Genomic DNA, 15,542 nt, shown 5'->3' with positions numbered 1-15,542 from the left:
CCCCTCAGGAGTCATGTTTTCTAGACCTTCAGTCATTTTTGCTGCCCTTCTCTGTACCTCTTCCAATTCTACTGTATCTTTTTTGAGCTGGGGGGACCAGAGCTGCACACGGCATTCATGGCGTGGGCGTCCCATGGGTTCATACAGTGGCATTCTGATCTGTTTGGTCTTATCCATCCCTCTCCGCATGGTTCCTCACATCCTGGGCTGCTGCTCCGGGGGCTCTAGCGCCTGCTGACGCACAATGGACCGGCAGCCCAGGATGCACCAATACACTCCCAGCTAGGCCCAGCGGCAGACGTGCAAACAGGGCCATGACCCCAGCTGCTCTGCAGATAACTGTTACTTGTCATCTCCTTCGGGGCAGGGCAGGAGCCTTGCAAAACAAACCAATCAAAGCCCAGTGGTGTGGACAGGTCTGAAAGCTTCAAAAGCTCGTAGCTGCAGCTCTCATTGAGGGAGGCCTGCAGGCGGCTGCTGGGAAGGTAAGTAGCTCCCAGCCAGCGTAGATCCACAGGGCAGAGCCAAAGCACCCACCTGGCACTCCACGGCAGTCAGCGCTGCTGTGGCAGATGCAATGCCTGCTCTGGGGAGTTCTCACAAGCACCCTCCCTACGCCTAGACTGGGCAATGCTCCTCAGGAGTGAGCTTGGCCCCGATCCCCCTCCCTCCCTTGGAACAGCTGACTCACGCGGTTTAACCTCTGCACTGAAATACTCCTGGCGGCTGCCTTCCCGCTGTCACTCCAGGCCCTGCGACAGCCATCGCACCGCACGGACGCGCACGCTTTGCACCCCGTTTTACTTTATTTTTGCTGCTTCCCCAGTGTATTTAAGGGTCCCACCACCACCAGCTGCACTGGGAAGCGGCAATGTTGCTGTTTGTCCGCTGGGCTTCTAAATGAGTCAAACGCCAACAAGCAGAGCAGAGATCGCTGCTTCGCGTTCGCCAGTCACATCCACCAACGTGCAAGCGACCCAGACGCTGCATTCCTGCTCTCATCCGCCCAGGTGTAGCGCAGCTTCCATGTCAGGAGGGCTGGAGATGGTGAGGCAGAGTGGTAAGAGCATGGCAGGCTTGTATGGTAGACCCAGCTCTGCCCTGGCTCGCAGGCACCCCTCAGCCTCTCCGCACCTGACTCCCCAGCCACCCACCGCTGGGAAGCAGACTGCATTTGTGTCGCACCCTAGGACCCTGGAGGACAAAGTACGGTTAACCCAGTGCACCTGCTGACGTGCTAAGACGCTCGCTCCCACCAGCCTGTGCTCCGCCACTTGATTCGGGCTAGGAAGTTGTTCGCATCACAGCCGCGTTCTGCGACCGCAGCTCGTAAGACCGCACTGCACCATCCGCGCCGGCGGCACCGGCAGTCAGGAGACTGTTCGTACAAAGAAAACCTCTGCGCCCGCTTTGACGCTTCCAACGCGTTCAGTCCATTGCCGGGTCTCTTCCACGGGGTGGCACGTAGCGGCTGCTAGCCGCTCACATTCAATCATGTTCCCTTGCGTCCCGGGCCCCCTCTATCCGGTATGCAGCGACGGCGTGGGAGTAACTGCAGTGTTTCACACGGAGCGGATCTGGCTACGCGGCTCCCAACACAGGGCCTGCCCCCTTACTAGCCTGTATCTTCCATTTTGACATACAGCAGCTGGCTTTTGAACTCGGCCCCCGGGGGCGCGGCCTGCGTGCAGCCCTGCTGGCCAGCGTGCGCGCACTGGTGCAGCCTCAGGGACTGCTGGTAGCGGAAGCTCTTGGCACAGGCGGGGCACTGGAAGGGCCGCTCGCCGGTGTGGACCCGCTGGTGCTTCACGAGATGCTCCTTCTGGACGAAGCTCTTGCTGCACTCATTGCACTTGTAGGGCCGCTCGCCCGTGTGGATCATCTGGTGGCGCACCAGCCAGGAGCGGCAGATGAAGCTCTTGCCGCACTCCAGGCACTTGAAGAGCTTCTCCTTGGTGTGGTTGCGCAGGTGCTTGAGGAAGTAGGGCTTCTGGGCAAAGCTCTTCCCGCACTGGGTGCACTTGTAGGCCCGCTCGCCGGCGTGGGTGTTCTGGTGCACCGTCAGGTTGGTGAGGCGCGTGAAGCTCTTCTCGCACTGGGCACACTTGTAGGGCTTCTCGCCCGTGTGGGTGCGCCGGTGCTCCACCAGCGTGGAGAGGCGGCTGAAGCGCTTCTCGCACTCCATGCACTCGTAGGGCTTCTCGCCGGTGTGGGTGCGCTGATGCTCCAGCAGGGTGGAGAGGCGGCTGAAGCACTTGGCGCACACGCTGCACTTGTAGGGCTTCTCGCCGGTGTGGGTGCGGAGGTGGGTGGTGAGCGTGGACTGGTGGATGAAGCTCTTGCCGCACTCGGTGCAGACGTAGGAGCGCTCGCCCGTGTGCGTGCGGTAGTGGTTGGTGAGGTTGGACTGCTGCGTGAAGCTCTTGCCGCACTCGGGACACACGTAGGAGCGCTCGCCCGTGTGGGTGCGCTGGTGCTGCACGAAGTGCTCCCTGCGGCTGAAGCACTTCCCGCACTCGGGGCAGAGGTAGGGCCGCTCCGTTACAGGAGTCCCCTGGGCCGCGGTGCTTGGTTTCAAGGGGCTGAAGCCTCTCTCGTGCTGGGTGGGTTTCTCTGGCATATGAACGGCCAGGGTCACGTGTGGCCCGTTGGAGCTGTAATGACCATCGCAGGGTGGGCCGTACTCGCCACTATGGTAAATATTCTCTTCTGGTCTCTGGGCCAAGGTCCAGTGTGGTTCCAGCTCTGGTGAATCTTGCTCCTTGTTCTTTTCGCGGCTGGCCGGCCAGCCATCAGCTGCAATAGGGAGAGGAGGCAAGTGAAATTCACAGGACAGACTAGGAGAAAAGAAACTATGCTGCATAAAGGGATTTGGGGAGGGGGAAGGGGGGGGGGGAATCAATTATCTAGCCATGCACCAGAGCTCAAACCAGGGGAAGGCTGGTCCTGTGGTCAGGGCACTACATTCCTTCTACGTGTTGGCTTGTCTTATACTTTGATTCTAAGTCCCTCGGGGCAGGGACCATCTTTTTGTTCTGTGTCTGTACAGCACCTAGCACAATGAGGTTCCAATCCACGACTCGGGCTCTTAGGTGCTACCATAATACACATAATTAACAACAACGATAATAACGATCATGCAGGACTCAGACATTACAGGGATGGGGGGTCATAACTTCCTAAGAGATAGACCAATTGTTTGAGATGCAGAGGATGTTGGCGAGTCTTTGGATACAAATCCTCCCTGCTACAAAGAATCACGCTTCACCTTACCTGCCTATCTGGAATCATTACCGAGACATTTCTCCCTAAATCCCTACGTGGGGAGACACAAAAGAGGAACGTCACAATGGGCCAAGTTCTGCACTCAAATGCGCCCGTGCGGCTCCCACTGATTGCGTGATCGCGGACATGCAGTTGAGAGAAGAATTTGGTTCAGCATCTCAATGCCACTTGGTGCAGAGTCACCAAGCGAGAGAGCCTAGGGGAGAACATTTCTTGTCCCCGATGCCTTCCACCCAGGGAAGGAGGAGGAGGCAGTTAGTCTAACCATGCATTTCTACAGTGCCCATGACCAGGACCACATCTGAGCACCTCAGGAGATTATCACCATGGCAAAGTCCCACGCGCGGTCCCACAGCCTCCCCCACAGCAGCTCTGCATACCTCCCCCAGCTGAATGTTCAAAGGGATAAACTACCCCGGGGGGTATGCAGAGGTGACGTTAGCATTCTTCCTCCTGCGCTTGATGCCTGCCATGAAGATAATGCTGCTCACCCTGGACTACAGAAGAGGAGCTTTAGAAGTATAACGCTTTTGTTCACGTTCCTGCTTTTAAACTAGACGGCAGTGATTCAAAGTCACCAGCACCTCACACGCACCTGCCATGGCCTCTGGAGGGGCTTCTCTTCCTCCTGCCCTCTGCAGCTCCTCAGCAATTGGCTCTTCCTCCTGTTTAATCTGAGCAGAGATTTCGAGGGTAGAAATCGCAAAGCCTGTTCATTGAAGAGAGAACTCAGTAAGAGTTTTCTAAGAATCACTGCCCAACATTAAATAAAGAGCATGTACCTCCAGGGTCTATCTGGAGAGCAAAGACTGAAATAACCCTTGCCACATTTCAAAGGCACCCAAGCGAAGTCCTATTATTAATGCAGCCTTCACTCCTTTGGAAAATGGTTTCATAAACATTTCAGAATGATTCCAAGCCCCCAAAACCTGTCTCTGGGGCAGGCGCACACTGACCAGAAACCTGCCCCGTTAAAGAGGATCCAGAGGAAACAAACAAAATGTTTAGGTGCACTAAACGGTCACCACACTCAAAGAGAAGGGACTCGAGCCAGAAGTAGTTTTGATTGGTAGAGACGAAATCTGACATAAGAAAACAACCAATTTAAAAAACAAAAAAACAAAAACCCAAGCAGCTCTAAAAGCAGATGAAGATTTGCTGAAGACACAGCTGCTCGCTCACCCACTGCTTGAGTCGATTTCATCCATCCCTCACCTGTGCTGGGGTCTGCAGTGGTTTCTCTCTCCTCTGACTCCTGCTGACCTCTCGCACATGGCTCTTCTCCTCGCTCAATCCGGGACAGGATGTCTGGTTTGGAAATGGCATAGTCTGCGTATGGGAGAGGACGTTATAGGACATAGTGGCTATTAATGAACCCAGAACTTGTAGCAAAGAATGATAACTTATTTTAAATCAATCCCTTGCTGTCACTGGAGGCAATCTGTAATCTGACTGAGTAAGAAGCATACTCCTTCCCCCTTCCATGGGGGGGATGTCAAAGCACTTTCCAAGCAGTGGATTAATCTCAACAACCTGAGAGCCAGAGGAGTATTGCCCCTCCATTTCACGGAGAAGGAAAGAGAGAGCAAGTGACATGCCCAAGGTCACACAGGGTCTGTGGCACAGCTTGGACCAGAACCCAGGTCTCCAGTTCCAATCCTGTGCTTTAGCCCCACATCCACATTCCCTTATGCAAGGACATCAATTACTTGCACTGCTTCTCTGTGACACAGCCTTTATGCAGCAGAATTTACCACACCACACACAGCACCCGATTCGCATCTCGCACGCACGTAAGTTACGGGCGAGCGCACTGATGCCAACGGGAGTTATCCTGGTGTTCGAGTCAGTGCAAGATGAAATCAGGCCCACAGAACACAAAGGGTTTTCCACACACAAGGGCTCAGCCTGTGAGTAAATACAACCGCTCTTCAGACGGAACACTGAGCAGCCCCACCATGCTGTGTATCTCATTGTGCAGTGCACTGGCTTTCTGTCGTTACAATACTGAGTGCATGACGGCAGGCAAGCACAGCCCCCAGAATTCAAAGGAAACTGAGAACACCACTCAGCTGGTGGAATCAAGCCAACACTCCAGAAGTCAAGCGTTTTCTAATAAATAAGTGAAAAATGTTCCTTACCCAGCGAGATCATATATTCATAATTCCCCTTCATCACATTCTTATACAGCTCCTTCTGCCAGTCTTCTAAGTTCTCCCACTCCTCCTGGGAGAAGACCGCGTTGTCATCAAACATCACTGGCACCTGAAATCAAGCATTCATCCAGGACTTTGCGTTAGATCACATTTCCAATACTTGGGTCATTAATATATAAAATAGATAGGGAGCGTATAAAAAAGTCCACTAGATTTAATGCAGAAGATGGTCATTTTTTAAACACACAGTTTATGTTACAGTTTAATGTTCGTTAGTATTTAAAAGAATCATAGTAAAACAATGCAACAAACAAAAATAAAGGGAATAGAATTCATTGACAGGAAAGTAAAGGAATATGGTGTGTGTGGCAATGCCACAGAATTAAAGCGGAGTTATGATGCGACTAACAAAAGCCAGAAGTGTCCCATTTAATACCACAGCTCGGTGAATTCTGGCTGCACCAATACATGGAGCAACATTTCTTCCCCTGTACCAAGCATTTTTCTTAAATATGTTAAAGTTTATGGTCAAAAAGATACAGGGCCAGATTCAGATTTTTTGCACTGTTGTAAATCTAGAGCTGCACAATGGAGTTACTCCAGTTTTGCTTCAGGGCAGTGGAAGAATATGCCCTGTTTTGTGGGCAGTAACCAATTCATCTCCAGCCGCATTCCAGACTACTAAAGCTGCTTTAAGCACAATCAGGTGCTGAGTTGTGAGTTATTAAAACCATATTTTAAACCCTTTTTCTAAGACATCGGCACACTGCACGCAGACACTACACCATGGGCACGGATATCAGAACCTGGATGTGCTGCTGCAAATCACACCAAACACTGGGAGTGGAAGAGGGACTATTTAGCTTGGCGTAGGAATGAAATATGAAAGGAAAAGCCAGAGATGACAACATCAGGGACAGAGGCATGGTGAGGAAAAGGAACTTTCTGTTAGTGTTCATTAAAAAATAATTCTCCTTGCTGTGTGGATGAGAAAGGACTACTGCAGGTCTGGCCAGCGGAACACCGCGCACTTTTGACGTATCGCTATTCCTGATGTTATTCTATGTGTATCATCATTTGCCTGAAGTTTTCTAGAGACACTTTAGGCATCACAGTTCTGAGATAAATTGCACAAAATAAAACATCTGCCTCTTGCTGTATGGACAGGCCTCAGTACAAGGAACAAGGGAAAATTAGCCTGGACGTACCCAATTTGACGTCTTTCAGAGCAACTAGAACTAGACACGCTCAGGACAGGGTCACCGGGAGTGATAAAGAGCTGGGCTTCCTTAAAGGGAGAGACTGGCTCATAGGCTGGGAAGGGAGTATGGGCAGAGGAGACAGTCTCCTGGAGGAACAACTCTGACCTGAAGCACTGCTAACAGCACACAACCACCAGCTGAGCTTAGTAACTTACCCTTCCCTCGTAGCAGCATAGCTCCTGGCACAAGAGTGAGCATAAGTGCTTCTCTCCTTTCTGAACAGGGACTCATCAGCTGGCCTGGAGGATAAGGGTCCTGCCTGCATGCTCAAGAACAAAGGACCCTCTGCTCCCACGGGATGATAAACTCGCCCCAACAAACAGCACAAGAGGGCTGCAGTGGGGCTGGAGATTCTCCCTGAAAAGCCCCAAACGGACGGTACAGGACAGGTTCTAGACCACTGTCCAATGAACTGTCCAGACCTACTCTGACAAGCCACCGCTAGTGGCTAATCAAGGCACTGCCGCTATTCAAACCGTTTTGCAATGGGACATTAAAGGGCCTCTGGATCAGAAAGATGAAAAATCTCTGTGTTACCCAGTACAGGCTCAGCCTTCACTTCCTGTACTAACTGGGATACGATTACCTTGGGGACTTCTCCATTAATACCGGGGGGAGTCTCAGGATCCAGAAGTTCCTGTTCTTCAGCAGGTTCTCCATGTTCTCCAGCTTCCGCTGCAGTAGCCCGTACTCCTGGATCAGAGTCCCCAGCACAGTCCACTTACTCTCCAGCTGGTTGCCAAACTCCAGCTCCGTTTTCTCACACTCGAATATTTTCTTCTCAGCCGTCCCAGTTCTCCCCTCCAGATTCAGCAACCGGGTGGCAAACGAATCCACTTTTCTCTCCACAGCTTGGATTGCAGCCACGAGGGTCCACATCGAAATCTCTGCTGTTTGCACAGATGTTTGTTCAGGGACAGCTGGGGGCTGTAAAGACATCAGGCGCTGGGACTCTGCATCCCATTCCTGAGCCTGTTTGCAAAGACAGAGAAGGAAAATGGAGCTGGAGCCATGTGTCTATCTGGCAAAGTCAAATACAGAGAAACAGCACAAGAGCCGTTCCTGTGCTGCAGACCCCACAGCGCTGTGCAGGCTTTGCTCTGACAGCATCGCTGTCCTGATGTGAGAGATGAGGTCTTTTTACATCTTTATCAGAATTATAAACACCTTGAAATGAGGCTCATAAGAGATTAAACTGCCCTGGGCTGATATGTGATATGAGTATTAGCTACCCAACTATTTCCTTCTTAAATTAGTGCCGTCAAGGTCTGAAATTGAGTTTGTCAGCAGAGCTTCGGGCACCCTAGAAAGAACTTTCTACCTGCACACGGGAAGGTTTAAGGGATGCCTTCAACTTGTAATCAAGTCAATTTTTAAAGTGAGAGTTAAAAGTAGCTTCAGTTCTTACAACTGCCCCTTAGTTTGCCAGCTAGTTTTTGTGGTTTTATGATCATGTTCTCTTAAATTTTTTTTTACGTTTCTCTCCCGTTGCTGTGTGAAAGACTCACACAAAAAGGGGAAACTGACTGGTGATGGGTGAAAGTGTGTGAATGCCTACACAAAAAGATGTCAAATGCAGTGTAAATAAACTTAAAGAAAAGAACCTCTAATCTTCCTCTAATTTCCTTCAGTCCTGGTCTTTTTTGTTGTTTCTTGTAACAACATTAGTGATTTTAAGTTGATGTCCCCTTAAAGTTTGCAGATGCTACGCTGTGTAAGTTCAAGTTGCTATAACTGCTGCATGAAATATGCTACAAACAATTTTAGTGCAATACAAGCGTGTGTACACTGTACAAATAAAAAGTTTTAGAAGCAGTTTTGCAGGCATCCAAATTCTATGCATGCTGGTGGCTTGATCGTTTTAAAATCAAAATGCCAAGTACATTTGTTTAGAAGAAACTAGTGTAACGTAACTCTCTTATTGGCAGTCAGAACCCACTGGATTCTGGTCATACGTGGATCTACAGTGCTTTCCTACTGTCCAGCAGATACTGACTGGTGTACTGGGAACCACAGAGTTGGTCACTGAATATCTTTATTACAGTCCAGATCCCTGATCCTTTTGACACATACGCGCTGTGAGTGGGCCCTCAAATTCACAGGAACTATTCAGACAAGTAAAGTGACTCACATGATCAAGTATCACTTTCATTTATGGGCCCTGATCCTGAAGACTATGATCATTTACTGCAAATCAGTCATGCAACTCTAGTTAATTTCATTCACAGCGTAAGCTATTAACTGACAATGATGCCTGACAAAGTTTTGTCGCTGACATGACCTCTCATGAGAGAGCCACGGGAATAATTTTCCAGCAACAGAGGTGGTGTAATCTTTAAAACAGTGTCGGATGCTAGAGGAATGGGACATAAAACTATACAGCAGGAAGGATCTATTTTAAAATTAAGAATCACAGTGACGGTCGGAACCTAGGCTGCCTTTTCAAAGCTGATCACCCTTACACAAAACAGTCAAATGTGAGACAAAGCTTATTATCTTTGTACACAGCTCAGAAGAATGGTCTGAGGCCTTGTCCACATGGGAAAGTTTTACCAGTTATACTGGCATAGGCATACTGGTATAACACCCTATACATCCACCCCACCTTCACATGGACATTCTTATGCCTCATATTCTGGTGGTCCATCTAACCCAGTATCCTGTCTTCTGACACTGGCCAATGCCAGGTGCTTCCGAGGGAATAAAAAGAACAGGTATCCATCAAGTGATCTCCTGTATGTCACAGGCCACCGGCCGCAGTCAGCACCCTCATACTAAACCTAACAAGTGAAACTGGACCAAAGTAGTATAGTCCACAGGAGGCATCACTATTAACTCCTTCCCAAGCAAACTTAACTAGACTGGTTTCAATTCATACGTTAGCTTATACAAAAAAAACCCTGAACACCCAGAACACTACACAGTGAAGGAGAACTTAGCACATCAGAGGCTTCCTGCTTGTTTCCTCTGGGTCCTACCCAATGCATCTTCCCCCCCGTGTATTCTTTGCCCAGAGCATTCCTTTACGCAGGGCATCCCACACATTTGTGCACTGCCAGGATGAGTACTCCAATAACGCCTACCCTAGAGGCCTCAACCGTGGCCAAGGCCCCATGGTTAGCAGTATTCCTGGACAGGACCTTGTTGTGCTATGCCCCAAAGATGGTCCTCGCCCCAAAGAGTTTACAGTCTAAAGTATGAGAGACAATGGATGTAGACAGAGAGATGGGGAAGTACAAACAAAAACAGTGAGACTGCATTGTTCAGCATGGTAGGCAGTGGTCTTTGCACACCAGCAGCCTACCCACCATCAAGCTTTTTGTAGGCCTCAGGGAAAGGAGAGTTCAAGGAGGGATTTGAAGGAAGATAATGAGGTGGCTTTGTGGATGGTTAGGGGGAGCACCAGGGGTGGCAGGTGCTTGCTTGAAAATCTAACAAGCAGGCGATGGAGGCGGGCATTGATCTTGATGGCAGATGTGTGATGATAGGCAGGGTGGGGTTAGGTCATGAAGACCCGTGAAAGTGAAGATAAGTAGTTTTTGTTTGAAGAGCTGGAGAAGATGGAGCCAGCAGAAGGATTCAAAGAGGGAATGACATGGAAAGTGATCTTGGCAGCAGCCCCCTGAAGGGATACAAGCCGGACAAGACTGCATTTGTCAAGGCCAGGAGGAAGGATGTTGCAATGAAATGTGAGATGATGAGAACGTGGATGAGAGTTTTAGCTGTGTGGATGGACAGGAAAGGCCATATCTTAGAGATGTCAGGCAGAAAAAAAAATCAGCACGATTTAGATGTAGCCTAGATGTGAGGACCTAGAAATTTGTCTGAGCCAAAGCTGAGGCCCAGGTTACAGGCCTGAGTCCACAGTGATCAAGAAAGGAGAGGAGAGGGGGAAGGGAGAAAGATTAAGAGCTCTGATTCAGCCATGTTGCTCTTAAGCTGACAGCTAGATATCCACAAGCAGATGTCACAGAGACAGGCTGAGAGTTTAGTTTGGACACGAGGAGACAGGTTTGGAGCAGAGGTAGATCTGTGCATCATCGGCATAGAGATGCTAGTTGAATCTGTGTCTGTTGATGAGATTACCCAAAGATCAGGTGCCAGGGAAGAAGAGGCATGTCCTGTTCTGAAATCCACATACCATATAAAGAGGTAGTAAGAGATGGGCCATGAGCTGAAGAGTTATGTTGTAAGGTCTCAGTCCAGCAAACACTTGCATAAGTGGTCCCCCATGCGTGAGCTAAAGGGTCCCACCCCTCCTCACTAAAGTCAAGAGGACTCCTCCCACAGCAGAAGTTATGCAAGTCCGAACTTTCCAGGATCAGGACCTACACCGACCCGCTAGATAAAGGAAACAGGCCCCCATGATTCTTTAAGAATGAACAATGGGATGCTTGGTAAACGTTAGTGCCACCATCCAGTACTTCCAGCCGCGCTAACCCACCCGCCTCTTGAGGGGAGAAGCCACACACACACACCACACACACACACATTTATTATAGAGTAGGGAGTGAGCTGAGGAGGGAAGGCAGGGTGAGATTCATTAACAGAAAAGAGCGAGGGACAATGAGGGAGGGAGGGCTGGAGCAACCCGGGGAATAAAGAGATTAAAGGCTGTCCGGAGTGAGAGCTGCAGAAGGCACTGTGTTATTTATATTGCACTATGGCCAAGGAGACAAAGCAAAGACATGGCCCCTATACTGAGAACTTAAAATCCAAGGGCTAATCCTACAAACCCATGCTACTGAGCACAGCACTTACTGTTATCACCCTCAGCAGTAAGTGTTGGAAGGAGCAGGACTGACGCTGTGATCCATGGTGAACAAGGCAGGGGTGGGGGAAAGGGAAGACAAAAGCTGCAAGGATTAGTCGCATGGTTGCCTGAGCTGGTAACAGACAGAGTCCAGTGGGTTGTCTTGTTACTGGCCGGTTTACAGTAATGTCAGCTTGGCGTTTACAAGCTGACGGTGTTAACTGCAATGGCTAAAACCACAGACTCCAAGGCCAGAACAGGCCATTGGGATCCATTCGTCCGACACCGGGTCTAACCCAGGCCACCAAGCGCCCCTGAATTCATTCCTGCGGGAACTGCAGCAGATCCGCTAGAAACACGAACAATCTTCAGTTACCGACTCCCGCAACAGAGCATCCCCCGCAGCTCTTCATCCCCCGGGGCCAGAGGCGTGTGCAAGGCGGGGCAAGCGGGGGCACATGCCTTCGCCCCCGACAAAAATCTGCCTCCCCCCCCGGCAGCCCGGGGAGTGAGGAAGCAGTGGAGTGGCTGGCTGCTGGCTGAGCTCCTCTCCCCCACATCCACAGCTGCAGCTTCTCCCCTGGTGCCTGCCTCCCCCTCCGGACTCACCCGGCGGGCAGTCTGCGAGGCAGGCGGGGAGCAGCCGCAGGAGGAAGAGGCGGAGGAGGAGGAGAGCGGCAGCCAGCCGCCTCGCTACTTCCATCCCTCCCCACACTGCAGGGACACGGGGGGCGGCGGCCGCCTCCTGCCTCTCGCTGCCCGGCGTCCCGGCACACCCGGGCAGTCCGGCCGGGGTGCCCAGGTGGATAAAACGGGCCGGGGCGGAGGGAGCAGGCGCCGGTGTGAGACAAAGCCCTGCACCGCCGGACGGGCCCTGTACCAGCAGCACAGCGGGGAGAACCGCTCCTCTGTGCGGTGTGACCGGCCCGGCCCCGGGCTCCCCCCGCCGCACAGCACAGCCGGGCCCGGCCCGCAGCTCCCAGCCAGGCCGGGCGGAGGGCCCCGATTCATAGGCACGGTGCTGGGAGCCGGGCTGGGTCCGTAAAGGCGCCTGTCCTTCCCCCCGCCGGGTCCCCGCTCCCGGCCCGGCCCGGCCGCCCCGCCCGAGGGGCTGCGAGCTCTGCCGGGGCCCGGCCGGGGTCGCTCCTCCCGGCCGGGCCCCGCCCCGCGGCTCTTACCCGGGCGGCGGCCCGCTCGGCCATGGCGCCCTGTGCGCCCCGCGCAGCCGGAGCCCGCCCGTCACCGCGGCCCCGGGCCAGGCTGCTCGGCGGGGAACGGAACCAGCCGAGCCGAGCCGAGCCGAGCCGGGGGAGGGACTCGGGAGCCGCCGCGGCCTGGCGGGCGGAGGCAGGGGCAGGGCCCGAGAGAGCGGCGGGGAGGGGCCGGTCGAGCAGCGGGGCCGAGCCGGCAGCGGCCCCTGGCGGCGGGAGGGGGGAACGCAGCAGCGCAGCGCAGCGCCCACGGGCGGGCCCCGATCCGGACCGCAGCGCGGTGACCGGCTGTTCCCCCCCACCCCAGCCAGCCGGCAGGAGGCACCGGCACCGCATCGCCCCCCCTCGGCCTAACGGGCGAGGCTGGCAGGAGCCCGATCCTGGCACCTTCAGGGGCAGGGGGTCGGGGGAAAGCAGGTGGCGGGGGCATCGCGGGGGCCAGGGCAGCTCCCCCATCCTGCCCCAAATCCAGCCCTGCCCTCCCGGCACTCCCGGCTTATCGCCCGGTGCCCACAGGGGCCAGCACAGAGCCAGGCTGCCGGCACCACAGCCACCTCACCGCTGGGTCCCACGGGCCCATTGCCTGGCCCGGGAACATTTCTACGCCGTGTCCCGGCCCCGGGTAACGCTCTGCTCCTTCGTTAGGAGAGCCGGCCCACGGGAGCCCCACGGCACGGGCTGGGACCGTTCCTGCCCCCCCCTTGTTCCATAGACCTGACTCACGGCCCCCTTTGGGTCATCTCTGCCCAGCCCTGCTCAGCAAATCTCCGCTTCTCGGCCAGCCTGCGTCCTCTCCGGCCCGCTACCTCTCTCCCTTCCGCCTGTCCCCCACCTGCTCACTTCACCGGGACAAGGGGCTTCTTCAGCTGCCCTCGGGGCCCACTGCCCTGGCGCACGGGTCAGGCTTTGCAGGGCAACGTGCTGCAGGGCTCTGCGCTCCGGGGGCCCAGGGTTCAGTGGGGTTTTGGATGGACAGTGCAGGGCCAAGCACAGACACCCCCAGCCATACAAGGGGCTGCTGGAGGCTTTTACAGCAGAGCACAGGAAAACTAGCGCCCGGCTCCACAACAGCACCAGCGACACCGCAAGCAGGGCCCTCCCCTCGGCTCGTGTTGGACAATCCCAGCCCCATACGGTAGATCCCCAGGCTCCCCGGCTCTTAACATTTTTACATCAAAACTGGGATTGGGTTTCGTTTTCAAGAGAGGCTCTAGTTCACCCAGGAATTATTTGGTGGAAGTCGCATGGCGTGGCTCATACAGGCGGTCAGACCAGATGATCCCAGGGGCCCTGGGGGCTTCAGAATCTGTTAAAACACTGACATGTACTAAAAGCCGAACACAGGAGTCATTGATCAGCTGCAGCCCCTTTCCAAGCTGCATCCGTTTGTATTAGCCAATAAAAATCAGAGTTTTATTCACTTTATTCACTTTTATTCATTTCCTGTCAGTTCGTTTTCCTGTGACAGTGGCATTCTGCTGTAGTGCAGGTGCTTTCCTGTCATCTCTTATCCGGGAACAAACCTGGGTGGGTTGTCATGCCTGTATTTCCCAACTGCACCATGGCTTGGCCTTAATTACCTTGGCAGAATAAGGTGAAACCCACACGACACCCGAGGCTCCCAGGTGAACTGGCTGTAGCTCATAAAAAATCAAAGATCGATCCTCCCCTCAGCTACACCTGCACAGCCGCCCAGCTTCGATGGCTGAGAGCGAGAGACCAGGGGCGGCTATTCAGGCTGGAAGCTTTTGAGCCATTCAGCGTCTCCCTCCCCTAGACTGCCCTGCTGGCCCCTCAGTGTTTCTGCTGTCCGGCTCTCGCGCCCGTTAGGATTTTTTCTTCCTGTGGCTGTGTCTGTGCTTGAGGAGGTGCTGCCTGCGGATGTACGCCTTCCCACACTCGCTGCATTTATAGGGCCTCTCCCTCTCCGTGTGGATTTTCTGGTGGTCCACGAGGTGGTGGTGCCGGTTGAAGGTTTTGTGGCACTGGGTGCACTGATAGGGCCGCTCCCCCGTGTGGATCCTCTGGTGCCGGATGAGGTCGGAGGGACGGGTGAAGCTCTTGCCGCAGTACGGACACAGTATGAGCGATCCCTTGATGCAGTCGGCGTGCATCCTTTTGTGCATGACCAGACACCTCCTTTTAGAGAAGTGCTCCATGCATTCCCTGCACGTATACGTCCTCTGCACATGAGGCGGCTGGTATTTGGTCAGGCTTGGTTTGCGACCCAGCCTCTTGACCCGTTTGGTGATACTGCTGGAACAGCCGTCCATCTGGAATCTGGGCTGCGACTCAGGGTGATCCGCTTGGCTTGAACTTCCCTCAGGATCAGAGAGCGCGCAGGCCCCCTCCGCTGTCTGGCGTCGCAGATGCAGCAGAAATTTCTGCTTGGATCTGAAGCTTTCTGCACAGTTCGCGCATTCATACAGCAGCTCATTTGCATGGCCCTTCTGGTGGATGATGAGATTTATCTTCAGTCTGAAGCTCTTCCCACACACAGTACATACAAACAGTCTCTCTCGAGTGCTTTTTCTGCGGTGGATAATAGTCCCAGCCCAGTGAGGAGAGTTCAATGTCCTGCCCTCTGCGTGGTTTCTCTGCTGTATTATTGAGTTGTATGCATTCTCACAGGCCGTTGCCTCTCCAGGATCCTGGAAATCCTCCTCTTCTAATCCTCCCAATAACATCCCCGGCTCCTCCAGGTTTTCAGGAGCTTCCTCTCCAGCCCCCCGGACATGCTCCCAAGATCCCAGGACATCTTCCTCTTTTGCTCTTCCCAACAACGTCACTGGCATTTCCAGGTTATCAGGAACTTCCTCCACTTGCTGCACCTCGGTTTTGATCACAACCTCATCATCTGCTGGAAATCAAAAAG

The 15,542-nt window shown here is 53.4% G+C and overlaps 3 protein-coding genes across 5 annotated transcripts in view; 1 reads left to right on the top strand and 2 right to left on the bottom strand.

Annotated features, from left to right (window-relative positions):
* The window catches only part of LOC137150572 (zinc finger protein 585A-like), a 240,549-nt gene that overhangs the window by 23,537 nt on the left and 201,470 nt on the right, over nt 1-15,542 (top strand). The window lies entirely within an intron of this gene.
* Nucleotides 787-12,913, bottom strand: LOC137150577 (zinc finger protein 777-like). The gene is given in 7 exon segments (XM_067544534.1): nt 787-2,796; nt 3,881-3,994; nt 4,501-4,614; nt 5,427-5,550; nt 7,290-7,321; nt 7,324-7,675; nt 12,635-12,913. Coding segments are annotated over 7 exon segments (1,941 nt in total). The 5' UTR covers nt 12,659-12,913; the 3' UTR covers nt 787-1,615.
* LOC137150576 (zinc finger protein 777-like) overlaps nt 13,540-15,542 on the bottom strand; it is a 111,706-nt gene continuing 109,703 nt past the window's right edge. For all 3 annotated transcript variants that reach the window (XM_067544531.1, XM_067544533.1, XM_067544532.1), the window contains exon 7: nt 13,540-15,527. In XM_067544531.1, the coding sequence (XP_067400632.1) occupies nt 14,494-15,527 (1,034 nt within the window). In that variant the 3' untranslated portion in view covers nt 13,540-14,493. The remainder of the gene's footprint in view (nt 15,528-15,542) is intronic.

Source organism: Emydura macquarii, unplaced genomic scaffold (genome assembly GCF_026122565.2).
Source record: "Emydura macquarii macquarii isolate MOO-44397 ecotype Brisbane River unplaced genomic scaffold, CSIRO-AGI_Emac_v2 contig_973, whole genome shotgun sequence".
NCBI classification, from domain to species: Eukaryota; Metazoa; Chordata; order Testudines; family Chelidae; genus Emydura; species Emydura macquarii.
Note: the sequence above shows the minus strand (reverse complement) of the source record. Positions and strands in the feature narration are given on the sequence as shown.